Source organism: Clupea harengus, chromosome 1 (genome assembly GCF_900700415.2).
Source record: "Clupea harengus chromosome 1, Ch_v2.0.2, whole genome shotgun sequence".
Taxonomy (NCBI): domain Eukaryota; kingdom Metazoa; phylum Chordata; class Actinopteri; order Clupeiformes; family Clupeidae; genus Clupea; species Clupea harengus.
Window position 1 is genome coordinate 25,026,084 of NC_045152.1, and position 12,735 is coordinate 25,038,818.

The window sequence follows — 12,735 nt, forward strand, 5'->3', positions numbered from 1 at the left end:
GAGTGGAAGAGGAGTGGAAAGGGGAAGGGTCAGAGTGGGAATCCTTTTCTGAATGTTGTCGCCTCTGAATGTGCCAATTAGCAGAATTCTAGATCCAGCAGACCTGTGGGATGAACATGGCTCTTTCACTTGGAGCTCATTGGGGCCTTATTCACCCCATACCTCATTGGCGGGTGTTGTCTCACAGACTTGATATGGGCCTTTGCTCCTGAGGACAAAGGACCATTCTTTCTCCCTCTCTCTCTCCCTCCTTGACTAAGGTGTGCCTCTCCTTAAATCCCCAGGTAAATAATAGTCACTGGAATGTGGTTTCCAGCAATCTTTCCTCGTGTGTCAGTTTTTCCTCTGACGTCGTCATGATTCCCATGGCAGACACGGTTTCTAAAATGGAAAAATTCAGGTGTGTTGGTTCCCTGATACACTCACCTATAAGTCTTCTGTAATTTGACTGGTGTATCTAGAACACTCATTTCTCTAATGCCATTTTGGTGCACTTGTAGGTGTTGAGAGTTATATCATTTTCCTCCCAGGGCCTCGATTTAATGGTGTTACATATACATGAGCGAAGAGAGAAATCATTCATTACTTTTCTTCTCTCCCTAAAGCTGAGAGCAGGGCAGTTCAGTTATTTTTCACGTGGGAGACCTGGACAGGTGGTTTCTTAGCAACAACATGCTATTAACTGTTTCTGTCATGTCACCCTGGTGAGATGTAGGAGTTTAGATGGGTGCCAGTGAAATAGGTGTGTGTGTGTGTGTGTGTGTGTGTGTGTGTGTGTGTGTGTGTGTGTGTGTGTGTGTGTGTGTGTGTGTGTGTGTGTGTGTGTGTGTGTGTGTGTGTGTGTGTGTGTGTGTGTGTGTGTGTGTGTCCTTGTAAAATGTATGGGGGCCATTACACCCTTATTGACAAGTGTTCACTCCAAAGAAGTGTTTGGTAACAGTTGTGGTGAGGTAGCGGCGAGCAAATCAGTGGCAGACACTCACCACCACTGCAGTACCAATTTCTCTTCACAGCCCTCTGTCTACTCCCATTAGATTTCAGTGCATATCAGACTATGAAGTAGATCACTAAACGTACGTACATTTGTATCACCATACATGATTGGACCAGCAGTTTCCATATTTCCATTTGTTCTCTCTCTAAAAGCTTTTGGATTGAATTTCATTCTCATAAAGCTTTTGTATCTGGACTGAAATAAAAGCTATTTTTTAACAGAGCCTCAGGCACTGTGAGACTTCTTTGCCAGAGATGCAGTGACATTAATTTGGTGCTGTGCAAAGTGTATTAGAGAGGGTTTCATAAGACAGGGTGAATATGGCCTCCCTGCCGCCCACCTTCCCACAGACCATGGGGGTGGATTATCTCCAAGCTTCTGTGTTGTCTTATTGTCAGTGGTTTCTCTTCGGAGAGAGTGCTCGCTCGCAGGAAAAAAAGCACTTTCTCAGCCCATCAAATTTATGAGCTGGCCTGGCAACTAAACGAAGCCTAAAAAAAAGAAACAAAATCAAGCAAAAAAAAAAAAAAGACAACAAAAGCAGCAGCTCTGTGTTTGATAAGACCACATCACAAGGATGGCTTTTCTCTCCATGCCTTGGTATCCAGGAGATGGATAAGCAGAGTTCATTTGTTTTGACAGGTCTTAGCAAGACGGATCAATGATGGGAAATTAATGGGAGTGCCAACTGTAAACAACCTAAGACATGTCTGCAATAAAGGTCATCTCTCTCTCCCTCCCTCTCTCTCTCTCATAATCTCTGAGTGCTGCTATAATCAAGCCTTCTCTCTGGTTGTTTGACTCCTATCAAATAGTTGTGCTGTGTGTGCAGGGGGTGGAAGGTGTGTGTGGGTCTTCATAGTGGAGGGGGGGGGGCGTTAAAAGAAGGAAGGAAGGGTTTTTGAGAGGGGTAGAAAGAGGGTGTGAGCGAAAGAGAGAGATGTTCACATCCTTTTGGAAATGGTCTCTAATTACTCCATGGAGATCTCATGGCTGTAATTACACAGAGGGAGAGGAACAAAAGAGTAGAAGAACTAGTTGGCTGCTAGAGGATGGAGACCTCCGTTTGGCCATATATATATATATATATACAGTATATATTATATGTATTTTTTTTCTGGGCAATTTGGCTTGGGTTGGTTACATTAGATGTAGCTGGAAATGCAGCGGTCAAGATCTGACTTGACATTGTGAGGCAAGAGAATCCTGTCATGTCATAGAGAATTCTAGAAGTCTCTGGAATGGATTTCTGTAGTATGGGGGTGAAGCCAGGGTCAGGGGTTATGTAAACAACTGAAGCAACCACGCTTTCAGAATCTTTATTTTTGCAGTTAGATTAAATCTGATTAGACCTGAAGTGACTTGCATGCATTTATTTTTTCTCTATCAAGGGACAACTTCAAGGCTTTTTGTGTAGAACAGCTGTTGCTACTGGGTTTGTTTTACCATTTCACACAGTCACTTTATGTGTTTGTTTGTTTAGTTTTTTTTCAATTGGTAGTCCTCGATCTTCTGTATTATTTTACTTTTTCAAGACTTCTCTGAAACTATGTTTTTTTCTCAGTTAACATGCATTAAGTCAGCTGTTGTATCTGGTGTCAATCTATGTTTCTAATCTGAATAAAGAAAACAGTATCTGATATACAGGAAGAGACCTCACCATTTATGGTGCCATTCTTTTACTGCTGCATCCAATGGAAAAAAATAGCCTGTCTTGGAATTGGAATCTTGGAATCATTCCAGCACAGAGACCATTCCATCTTAGTTCAATCACTTCCCAGAAGGAACAACACAGTTGTTAGAAATCCTTTCCTGATCAGCACTCAATAAAAAGCTCAAAGAGAAGTAATCAATCAGGCAGGAAAAAGAAAGACATGATGAACATGATCAGGGGGTTTCCATGGAAACAGGTAATGCACGGTTTGTGGGAGAGAACTGTGTGTGTGTGTGTGAGAACGTAGGAGGATCTTGCTTAAGATCGCTGAATGTTCACTGGGTCATCATTGCCTGTCCCCTGCAGCCTCAGACATCTGTTTTTGGATGGGAAAGGAGGGAGTGGATGGACATTATGCTGAACATTCCTCCCCGCCTGAGCACATGACGGCCTGCCTGATGTTGTCCTGCAGTGTAGATGATCGCGATTTGGTTTCCAGGCGAAAGTTTTAATTGGGTCGCAGTCCCCGCAGTCCACTGCTGGCTATGGACTGATGTTGTGCTGTGTCATATTGATCATTTCCGCCATCTTTTATAGCATTCAGTAACTCTCTCTCTCTCTCCCTCCTTGAATTCTTTGTTGTGAGCTCCTGTGCAGAGAGTCTTTCTGCTCATAATAAAGCAGCCTTGGCTGTGGTCCTCACTGCACTGCGGCACATAAGCCCAGTGTGAGATGTGCATCTCCAGAGTGCAGCTGAGCCCTGGGCCCCCCCGGGCCGACCCGACCCGCTCCTAACGCTGTGGTGAATCTGGGTCCCTGGCAGCTGGGCTCATCGTTCATGTTTTGGTGCCGCCCGACCAGCGAGCGAAACTCAAGGATTTTAAAACCTGTGCTGAGTGACACTAGCTGAGAAGATCTGTGTGTGTGTTTTGGAGACATTTTAGGACTTCTACTTTCACTGTTACTATCATACTTTACTTCTGGGCAACTTTTAATACGTTCAGCTAAATAAAAATAAATCTACATTGCTTTTTTACATTTTAATGACGAAATGTTAATCTGGTTCGGGAATCAAATAGTTTATATTTTCTTGCCTGTTCATTTCATCAGTGCAGTGCAACCTCAGTCATTGGACAGCTTAGATGTTTTTTGGTTCTTACTGCAGAACCCTATGTAGAAAAGAGTTCAGATTTAGCCTGTTTCTTTGGTTCTTACTGAGTTCAGATTTAGCCTGGCAATTCCAGACCTCGTTCTTTGTGGTCTGAACATCCTCGAATGGGATTCATTTGCTACGGTAGTTGGAATTGAACTTTGTTTAAAATTATACTGAATGGCATGAAGCTGGAAAGAACCACTCCCAATACCTCTCAGATTACCTCGTCACTACTCTGAGAAAGAGCAACAATTGAGCCAGCACAAAGCTTAATATGGTGCATGTTTACATTATTAGGTGAAAAATGATGAGTGCTTGTGTACACGTATAGGGAAACCAATCATGCTTGTTTAAGACTGCAGTAAACACATATGAAGTGAGCACACTATGTTCCGTGTTTAAATTCATGAGCTGTTCCAAGAGCATCCAAAAACACTGGCTTCCCCATGAGTCTCATTACCCCTCTGAGTGGCACAGCAGTGAATATATATACACACACACACACACACACACAGTCCAAGTCCTACTGGTAAACACACACAAACACAATAGAGCCAAATGACAGTTGTTCTTTTTCGTAAATGTCCTTATAGCTGAAGCCAAATGTTTGATAAGACTGTGTGTGATAAGATTTGACAAAAAAACTCAGCCGCTCGCTGTTGATTTAATTACTCCCTGAGGTTCTTTCCACAGGGTCCTTCCTTCCCTCCCCTCCCCTCCCCTCCTCTGTGTGAGTAGAGCTCCAGTCTAGGCTCCTCTCCCTGCCCCCCTGATCAGCATGTCCTGCTGATGTGATTAAGACAGGTCAGGGGAGGGAGAAGCAGCGTGCTCGTCATTCTCCTGATACAGTTGCTCAACTCTGCGCATTCCTCTCTGATTGCCTCATATTCGCTGAGGGGAGACGGGGCACGACACACATGCTCACCATCCCCCAGCCCATCCCCCCCCCTCCACCCATCCACCCCTTCACCCCTCCACCCCCCAACCACGGGCCATATGATGCCCAAGTGGCGCTGTTTTTTTTTCTGTGATTTCTCTGATTTGGGGAGAGATTTGCAACCACACACTGAAGATCTACATCGCAGCCTGTGAAGCCAGATGGTTTTAGGAGCGTGATGGCTGCTACTAAGCGCGGATCATATTTGATTTGCCTGGCTTTCGAAGAGCATGGTTTTTGATGCGGGGGGGGGGGGGGGGGGGAATTGACAACTGAGTTTGAAGAAGGAGGGAGAGAATCGGAGGAAACGGGGAGAAAGGGATAGGGGGAGGGAACGCCAGGGGAAGAGAGAACGGGATACAGGAGTGTGTGAGGTGGGGGGGGGGGGGGGATCTGAGCGCCTTTGGGCTCATACTCAGCGTGCAGTGGCCTGCCCCCTCAATAACATATAATCTGCCCTCGCCCTCTCCTCGTCTGCACTCAGGAGAAATGTCTTGCTGACAGCTAAATGATTCACTCCTGCCCCTGCGTATGCTGACCTCTCTGACCTCCCCCACAACCAAATGGAGTGTATGTGTGATGACCCTCTTGGCTTCCCCCCCGAAGACCACTCTCTCTGGCCTGTCCGCTGGACCGATTATGTAACAAAGTCCAAAGTAAAACAAACGAATGCACGCCTCCACTTGGTTAGTTGTTTTTTTTTTCCACGCAAGCATCTATTTAACAACCAAAGACACAGCAGAGTGGGGGAAAAAACAAGTCCTCCATTTTGTTTGTTATCTTCTTGCTATGTCATTGAAGTTTGATTCCCACCCTCCACCAAGCACCTTACAGAAAGTCAGGAATAACCCAGCTCTCGCTCTGTCACTCCGTGCCTCGCGGCCCCCTAGTCCAATTAGCTCTGACAATTAGGATGGCAGATGTAGCACACGAGAACTGGGATGGTAAAATTAGCAACAATGACCAAATAGGGAAAAGAAACCACTGCCAGGTTCTTCCTACAGCGACTGTCTCACTCATTGGCTGTGTGTTATATGGCCAGTTAGGTCCATTAGCCAGGATTAGCGGAACGCTAACGGGCTCACTCTCTCTCACACACACACACACACACACACACACAAACACATGGTTGCGCTGGGACACGCATGAAATAACCATGTGAAAAAGAACTGCTTGTAATTGGCTTTCTAATTTCCTGCAGTGCACAGGCTTCTTTAACCTCCATTTCCTCATCATTGTGGATGACCTACCTACTCTCTGAGCATGCTCAGTTGTTGTTTTTTTTTCCTCCCTAATGGATCATGATAATCACATTCATTATGTTCTGATGAGCGAGAATGAGAGAAAGAGAGGGAGGGAGAGAGCAGAGGGAGGAGAAAAATCTGCTGACAGTAAGTAGGCCCGTCAGTGATCCCTTCACCGATGCTTTGCCATTAAACTTTAATCACAAGGCCAAGCCTGGGACACCGAGTAGAGCTGCTATTGGATGCTGCACTTCCCTTCTGTGTGTCTGCGCCTGTGGACCAGCACCCATTGGGAACGGCTCGCGCTACATGCTACATGATACATGATACATGCTACAAAGGCTTAGTTCCCATAGGAAAGCAGGCGCATGTTTATGTGACTGACTGCAGAGATAGACAAACCTCACTGACCTCAAAGATGGCTGACCTTTTGGATGGCGAGGGCGAGAAGCTCTTTGTCGATCAACTGTATGAGCTGCTTGGAATTGAGTGATTTGGAGCTACAAGCTGCAGCCAGCCTATCCTATTCACACACAAGTGCAGAGACACCTAAACACACACATATTCAAAAGTACTCCGTCCCTGGATTCACCCAAGACGTGTGTGTGTGTGTGTGTGTGTGTGTGTGTGTGTGTGTGTGTGTGTGTGTGTGTGTGTGTGTGTGTGTGTGTGTGTGTGTGTGTGTGTGTGTGTGTGTGTGTGTGTGTGTGTGTGGCGCTACTGCCTCCCACTGGCTGTGGGGCTCTGGGCTCCTGCCTGCTCTGGTTGTAGAAGTCCTGCCACAACAGCTCTGTCCTGGGCTTGGGCGTATGTTACATAAGCCTCCCACCTCCACAGAACAGGCTCCCTTTTCTATGTATTCAGCGTGTGTGTGCATCTATGTGAGAGAAAAAGACTGTGTGTGTGGTGGGGTTTCTATACTGCTCTTCCTCAACAAGACAAGCTGCTTCATTATGTAAGGAGATGGAGACAGACAGACACACATACAGAGAGAGGGAGAGCCGTAGATGCAGATTGAGATGAAAACATGTGGGACGACACATCTTCACTCTGTCTTCAGTTGATCCTTATCAAGCCTTCAGTTTGCGATTTCAAAAACAATCTACGCTGTGGTGTGTGTTTGTGTTTGTGTGTTTTGATGAGTGTTCCAGTCCTTGTGTGGAGTTGGATGTGCTATCTTCATCCCTCTAATGGCATCACTGGAAAGGATGTGGGGAAAAGAAACTGATGTGTAACACCTTGATTGGTTTGATGGAAAGCTCTTCATGCATGTGAGTGTTTACAGTGTTCAAGCCAATCATGTCCTCGGTCCTACATGAGCAGTGCACACACCTCTGCTCTTCAGTCTGAAGATTACCTCTCTCGCTCTCTCTTTCCCCCCTTCATCTGTCTCTCTCTCTCCCTCTCACTTTGTCTCTCTTTTCTCTCTTCTTGCCTTACTGTTTGTCCCCTCTTATCTCTCCAAGTTGCTTTCCTCTACTGGAACTATTTTTCTTTCCTTAAGGAAAGGTCTGTCTCTGTCTCTGTCTTTTCTTTCTTTCTTTCTTTCTTTCTCTCTCTCTCTCTCTCTCTCTCTCTCTCTCTCTCTCTCTCTCTCTCTCTCTCTCTCTCTGTGTGTCTGTCTCTCCTTTCTTTCTCTCTCTCTCTGCTCCCTCACAGCCTCCTTATCTGTGTCCCCCATCAGGGCCAGACCCACTTTCAGAGCTGTGCAGAAACTTTGGCAGACGCAGGAAGGTGACCTTTGATTCTGGCCTATTAATGTCAGGGGACGATGCCTGCCTCTCTCTCTCTCTCTCTCTACCCCCCCCCCCCCCCCAACCCCCCACCCCTCCAAATGTCTGGCTGGAACAAACAGCTAATTCACTACCACCCGTACTTTTTCATTTCCCACTTTTAATGGAGGTGTTGAAAGCAAGCGTGTCTGTTTGGGTGTGTATGTGTTTGTGTGTGTTTGTGTTTGTATTTGGGTGGCTTCTGCACAGACTTGATTTTATTCAGAAATGTTAAATTTTGCACTATTCTTTGCAGTGCAGATATCAACAAAATGTCATCCACCATTCTGTTCAATCTGAGCCTATTAAAAACCAAAGAGTCTGTGAATACACACAGCCGTCAAATCATGGGTTAGGGGGGGGGAAGGGGGCAGGCTGTGTGATGCATGTGTAGAATGCTCTGTAGAACAACACTCTCCCCGTAGGTTCAAGGCAGCGATGAGGTGGAGGTCAACGCAGTCAGACTAAATGTACAGATTGGATGGCGAAGCAACTGATTTTGATGGAATAGATGGGGATGTTGTTATTATGTGAGTGTGCTTGCTCTGGCCATGGCCAGGGTTGTGTTGCCGTTTTGGGGGACTTTGTTAACCCCAGGGCCTTGGCTGGCTGGAGCTGCTCTAATTGGAGGAGAAGCTGCAGGGAGAGAGAGAATGGAGGCATGGCTGTTATGACAGCTGTCTGGTCCATTTAATGTCTCCCACCAAAAGTCTGTGAGGTGTCAGGACTGCACTTTTTCAAATGTGTTTTATTCCAGTTGAATTCTGACTTAATGGACTAGTAGATGTTTTAGAGAGCGACGTTTTCTGTAAAGATGCTGTGAATCCTTTTGAATGCTCAATGTCTTTTTTTGTTGTTCTGCATGCATGCTTGAGGTGAAACTAAATGTCCACCACCTTGCTCCTGACCCCTGAGCCCTTAATGTACCCACTACCAGAGGAAAGGGGTTATACGAAAACATTTATACACACCCATCTGACACAAAATCCACTATTTCTTGAATTGTCAAGTGTGTGTGTGTGTGTGTGTGTGTGAATGAGAAAAAAAATGAGTTTTGATGTCTGTGTTTGTGTTAGAGAGTAAGTGTGTGTGTGTGTGTGTGTGTGTGTGTGTGTGTGTGTGTGTGTGTGTGTGTGTGTGTGTGTGTGTGTGTGTGTGGCAATGCTGATGTTTCCCCCTCCTTCCTGGTTGACAGCTGAGCCCCTGCCTCTCTGTTTCTTTTTCAGACCATCATGGAGCAGTTCAACCCCTGCTTGCGAAACTTCGTTGCCATGGGGAAGAACTATGAGAAGGCCCTCTCCAGTAAGCGCGTCAAGATTTCTCTTTTTCTCCTCTCCTCTCCTCTCTTCCCTCTGTCCTCGTTTTTCACATCCAGGCAGGCAGCCAAACCCTCCTGCCTCTAGCTTCCTTTGTGCCGCTCCATTTTGCGAAGTAGAAAGACCATATTTTATCACGGCGAGTGACACGTTAGATAGCCTTCACCACCACTGCTGCTGCCGCCACCACCACAGCCTTATCGCGCCCAGGGTCCAACGCAAACAAGAGTCCCCGATAATCAGATTCACCCGTGCAGATAATGGCTCCCGGGATCCTTTTGTTGATTCACGAGTGACACAACAAATCATGGCCAAGATAAACAGCCAGGAGTGATCTCTCTAGGCTTTGTCCCTGTGCGCTCCCCTCCGGTCAGCTCAGGCTGGGCTGGCCAGTAGTGTTGGGGTGAGGGATGCACCCACTTTAGTCTCTGCAACCAACCTGTGCCTCTCCTCATTCCCGCATCACCCCACCCCCCACCGAACCTGAGAGAGGGCAGGATCTCCACATCAAAGCTCTGGGAGTCCAGTGTCTGGCTGATTATGGTGACCAGAATAAAACCAAGTGGCAGAGACACAAAAGGAACCGTTTTATCTGAATGGTGCTCCATTGTTCAGAGCGGCTTTAGCTTTTGGACAGATTGTCTGTGGACAGTAAGAGGCTCTGGTCGTGTGTGTGTGTGTGTGTGTGTGTGTGTGTGTGTGTGTGTGTGTGTGTGTGTGTGTGTTTGGGGGGGGGGCTTTGGAAGACTGGCTGCTATGGTCCCTATGCTTCCATCCAGGATCGAAATCAGACACTATAGCACACACGACACATGGTGCAAATAGAAGAAAAGGAGGAAGAGAGGGGAGCAGATGAGTGTTCTGAAATGTATAGGTCTACACACACCTATTGGTCTGAATGAGTCAATGGGTAGATGAATGAAGGGAGTGAATTAGGGAGACTACAGGAGGGGGTGAATTAGGGAGGCTTCAGGGGGGGGGGGGGTGAATTAGGGAGGCTGCAGGCTTCTTGGGTTCTGGGCATCTGTCCTCAACCTGAGCTCCAAATCCTCTTTACAGTGACAACCCCCACCTCACCCCACCCCCAGCAGAGACCCCCTTCCGCTCTCTGGAGTCTTGTGTATACCCATCACAAGCTGAATAACAGCCCCCTCCACACTCCACTCAGCCCTTGCTCGGTGTGTAGGAGGAATATCCACTAAAGCGGAGAGCATATTGGAAAACCTCCTCTCCCCATCTTTCCATGGAGCCAGGGAAGCCATTGTTGTGTTGTGCCATGTGCTCTGCTGCTGTAATTGGTCCAGAGATTATCATGTGTGTAATCCTGGGCTGGTCTAGAGGCCATCTTCCAGAGGCAGGCAAGAGAGCGAAAAGATGAGAAAGAGATGGAGGAGAAGAGATAGATAGATAGATAAAAAGATAGAGAGAGAGAGAGAGAGATTGCGAGAGACTGAGAGAGGAGTGTGATCCGTTTCCCATCAGTCTCACCTCGCGGGCGTCCGTGGGCACCGGCCCCATCTGTCTGACAGATTTCTGCATAATTCATCCGCAAATTAGACCTGAATAATCGCTCAACGGGGACCTGTAAACGAGCGGAAGGTCGAGCCAACTTCATCCGGCATAACTTTGTATTCGTGCCAAATCGTCCAAAGCGTCCAAAACGAAGAGTAGTTTTGCTTCACTCTACGCTGAGGCCCGCATCCACTGTCCCAAGAACCGGCTGCTTCTGCTCCCATTCACACTGACTCAGTTCAGCACACCAGAGCACCCTCTCAGGCCACGCAGGCTTTCTCCAGAAAAGCAGATCCCCCCCCTCATCCGGATCCAGATGGCATATGTTTGTGAACGGATGACGGAGGATCAGATCTCCATCAGATCAGATCCCTCCAGCTCGTTAGCGGCTCCTGCGCGGTAGCATATAGGTACCTTCACCTCCCGCCGTCTGCGATTAGCAGACTCGGTGACCCGCGGTCTAGACTGGCTGACGCTCTTAATGGGCAGCTGCCCGAGCGACCCGTGTCGGTGTCGTCCACGTGGCAGCGCCGCTGCTTGGCCGATGTAAACTCAGTCAGGCTTTTATCTGCTGGCTAAATGAGGGAGGTGAGATGCCACTCCAGCCTCACTGCTGGTTAGGGATTCTCAGATAGCAGCAAGAGGCAAGCAGGAGTGGAGAACCACATTTGCAGTCTCTAAAGTGTGTGTGTGTGTGTGGAGAGTGGCATTGTCATGGGTGTGTGTGAGCTTGTGTATAACATGAACCTACATTTTTGTGTGTGTGTGTGTGTGTGTTGCCATGAGTGTGGGTGTGTGTGTGAGTGTGTGTATAACATGAACCTACATTTGTGTGTGTGTGTGTGTGAACAAAAACCTACATTTGTATATATGAAATGAGGGTATACCTACATTTGCATTGACTGTGGGTGCTCACGCATTAGGAGAGTATTGAGGCCAGTTCATTCCTTATTTATCCATGTACTCTTCCACTCATGCAGTTCCTCTCCTCCCTCTCCTCAGGTGTGACATTTGCAGCAAAGGGCTACTTTGATGCCCTAGTGCGGATGGGGGAGCTGGCCAGTGAGAGCCAAGGATCCAAAGACTTAGGTGAGTGACTGACTGGTCAGCTGTATGCCTGGGGGAAGCGCATAAAAACCTACACGTCAGAAGTAAGGCGCCATGCTAGGAGCACATACTGGTCAACTGTGCCACTCCTGAAATCTATTCAGCCAATCGAGTTGGGACTTTGCTGTGCAATATCAATTGTATTTTATATCTATTTGAATTCGTCCTGAACTTTTATCTTTCCCCGACCTTTTCGCCAAAAATCAATTGAGTGATTGTTTTTCTGTGAGGTTGCATAGGGCTTTGTTTTGATAGACTGTTTTGCTGGAGCTTGCTGGGGAACATCCAGTGGGCCATGCAGTGCCAATGAACATAGTGCTGCTCTACGCTTCTATGGGGCTTAGGGGTGCAGCATCTTCATTTGTTTAAAGTTCACCCCTGGAGGGGATGAAGAGGGAGGCTTGCACATTTTATTTTGAAATACTGCTTTATTTTCCACTGGATAGCGGGTTGCACAGAACTGCCAGCGGTTGAACTGTGTGTGTGTGGTTATGAGACTGAGGTCCATAAGGTTGGCAATTTATGGATTATCATAGATGGTATGTCTTTCAGGAACCAGAGGAATGATATATCTCCCATCTATTAGTGAATGCCATTTGAGTTAGTTGAATCCTCCTGCCTCCCAAGATCGGCATTAGGAGGGAACACACTCCTGCATGTTTTTTGTTTTTTTTCTTTCTTTTTTTTTTCCGACATTAGGCTTTCCCAAGTCTGAACATGAAAGCAGCCAGTGCATAATGTATTCCTCCTCTCTCTGAGGAGCTCTACCCACTAACAGGCACCGACTGATTTTCCCTGCTAACGTTTCTTTCATACACTATTCTAGGGAATTTATTCTGTCTTGTCCCTTCCACACTCAAAGGCCATTAGCACTGCAATCTGGCTCTGACTCCTCCAACCTCACGTCACCCATCACACTCTCTGTGTTTGTGTGTGCGTGTGTGTGTGTTTGTGCGCGGGACTTTGTCTGTCACATACATGCACACACACACACACACACACACACACACACACACACACACACACACACACACACACACACTCAC

General features: G+C 47.0%; 1 protein-coding gene across 5 annotated transcripts in view; it reads left to right on the forward strand.

The window, feature by feature from the left end:
* The window catches only part of baiap2a (BAR/IMD domain containing adaptor protein 2a), a 46,869-nt gene that overhangs the window by 2,280 nt on the left and 31,854 nt on the right, over positions 1–12,735 (forward strand). For all 5 annotated transcript variants that reach the window (XM_031573144.2, XM_031573135.2, XM_031573139.2 and 2 more), the window contains exons 2-3: positions 8,981–9,056; positions 11,585–11,671. In XM_031573144.2, the coding sequence (XP_031429004.1) occupies positions 8,981–9,056; positions 11,585–11,671 (163 nt within the window). The remainder of the gene's footprint in view (positions 1–8,980; positions 9,057–11,584; positions 11,672–12,735) is intronic.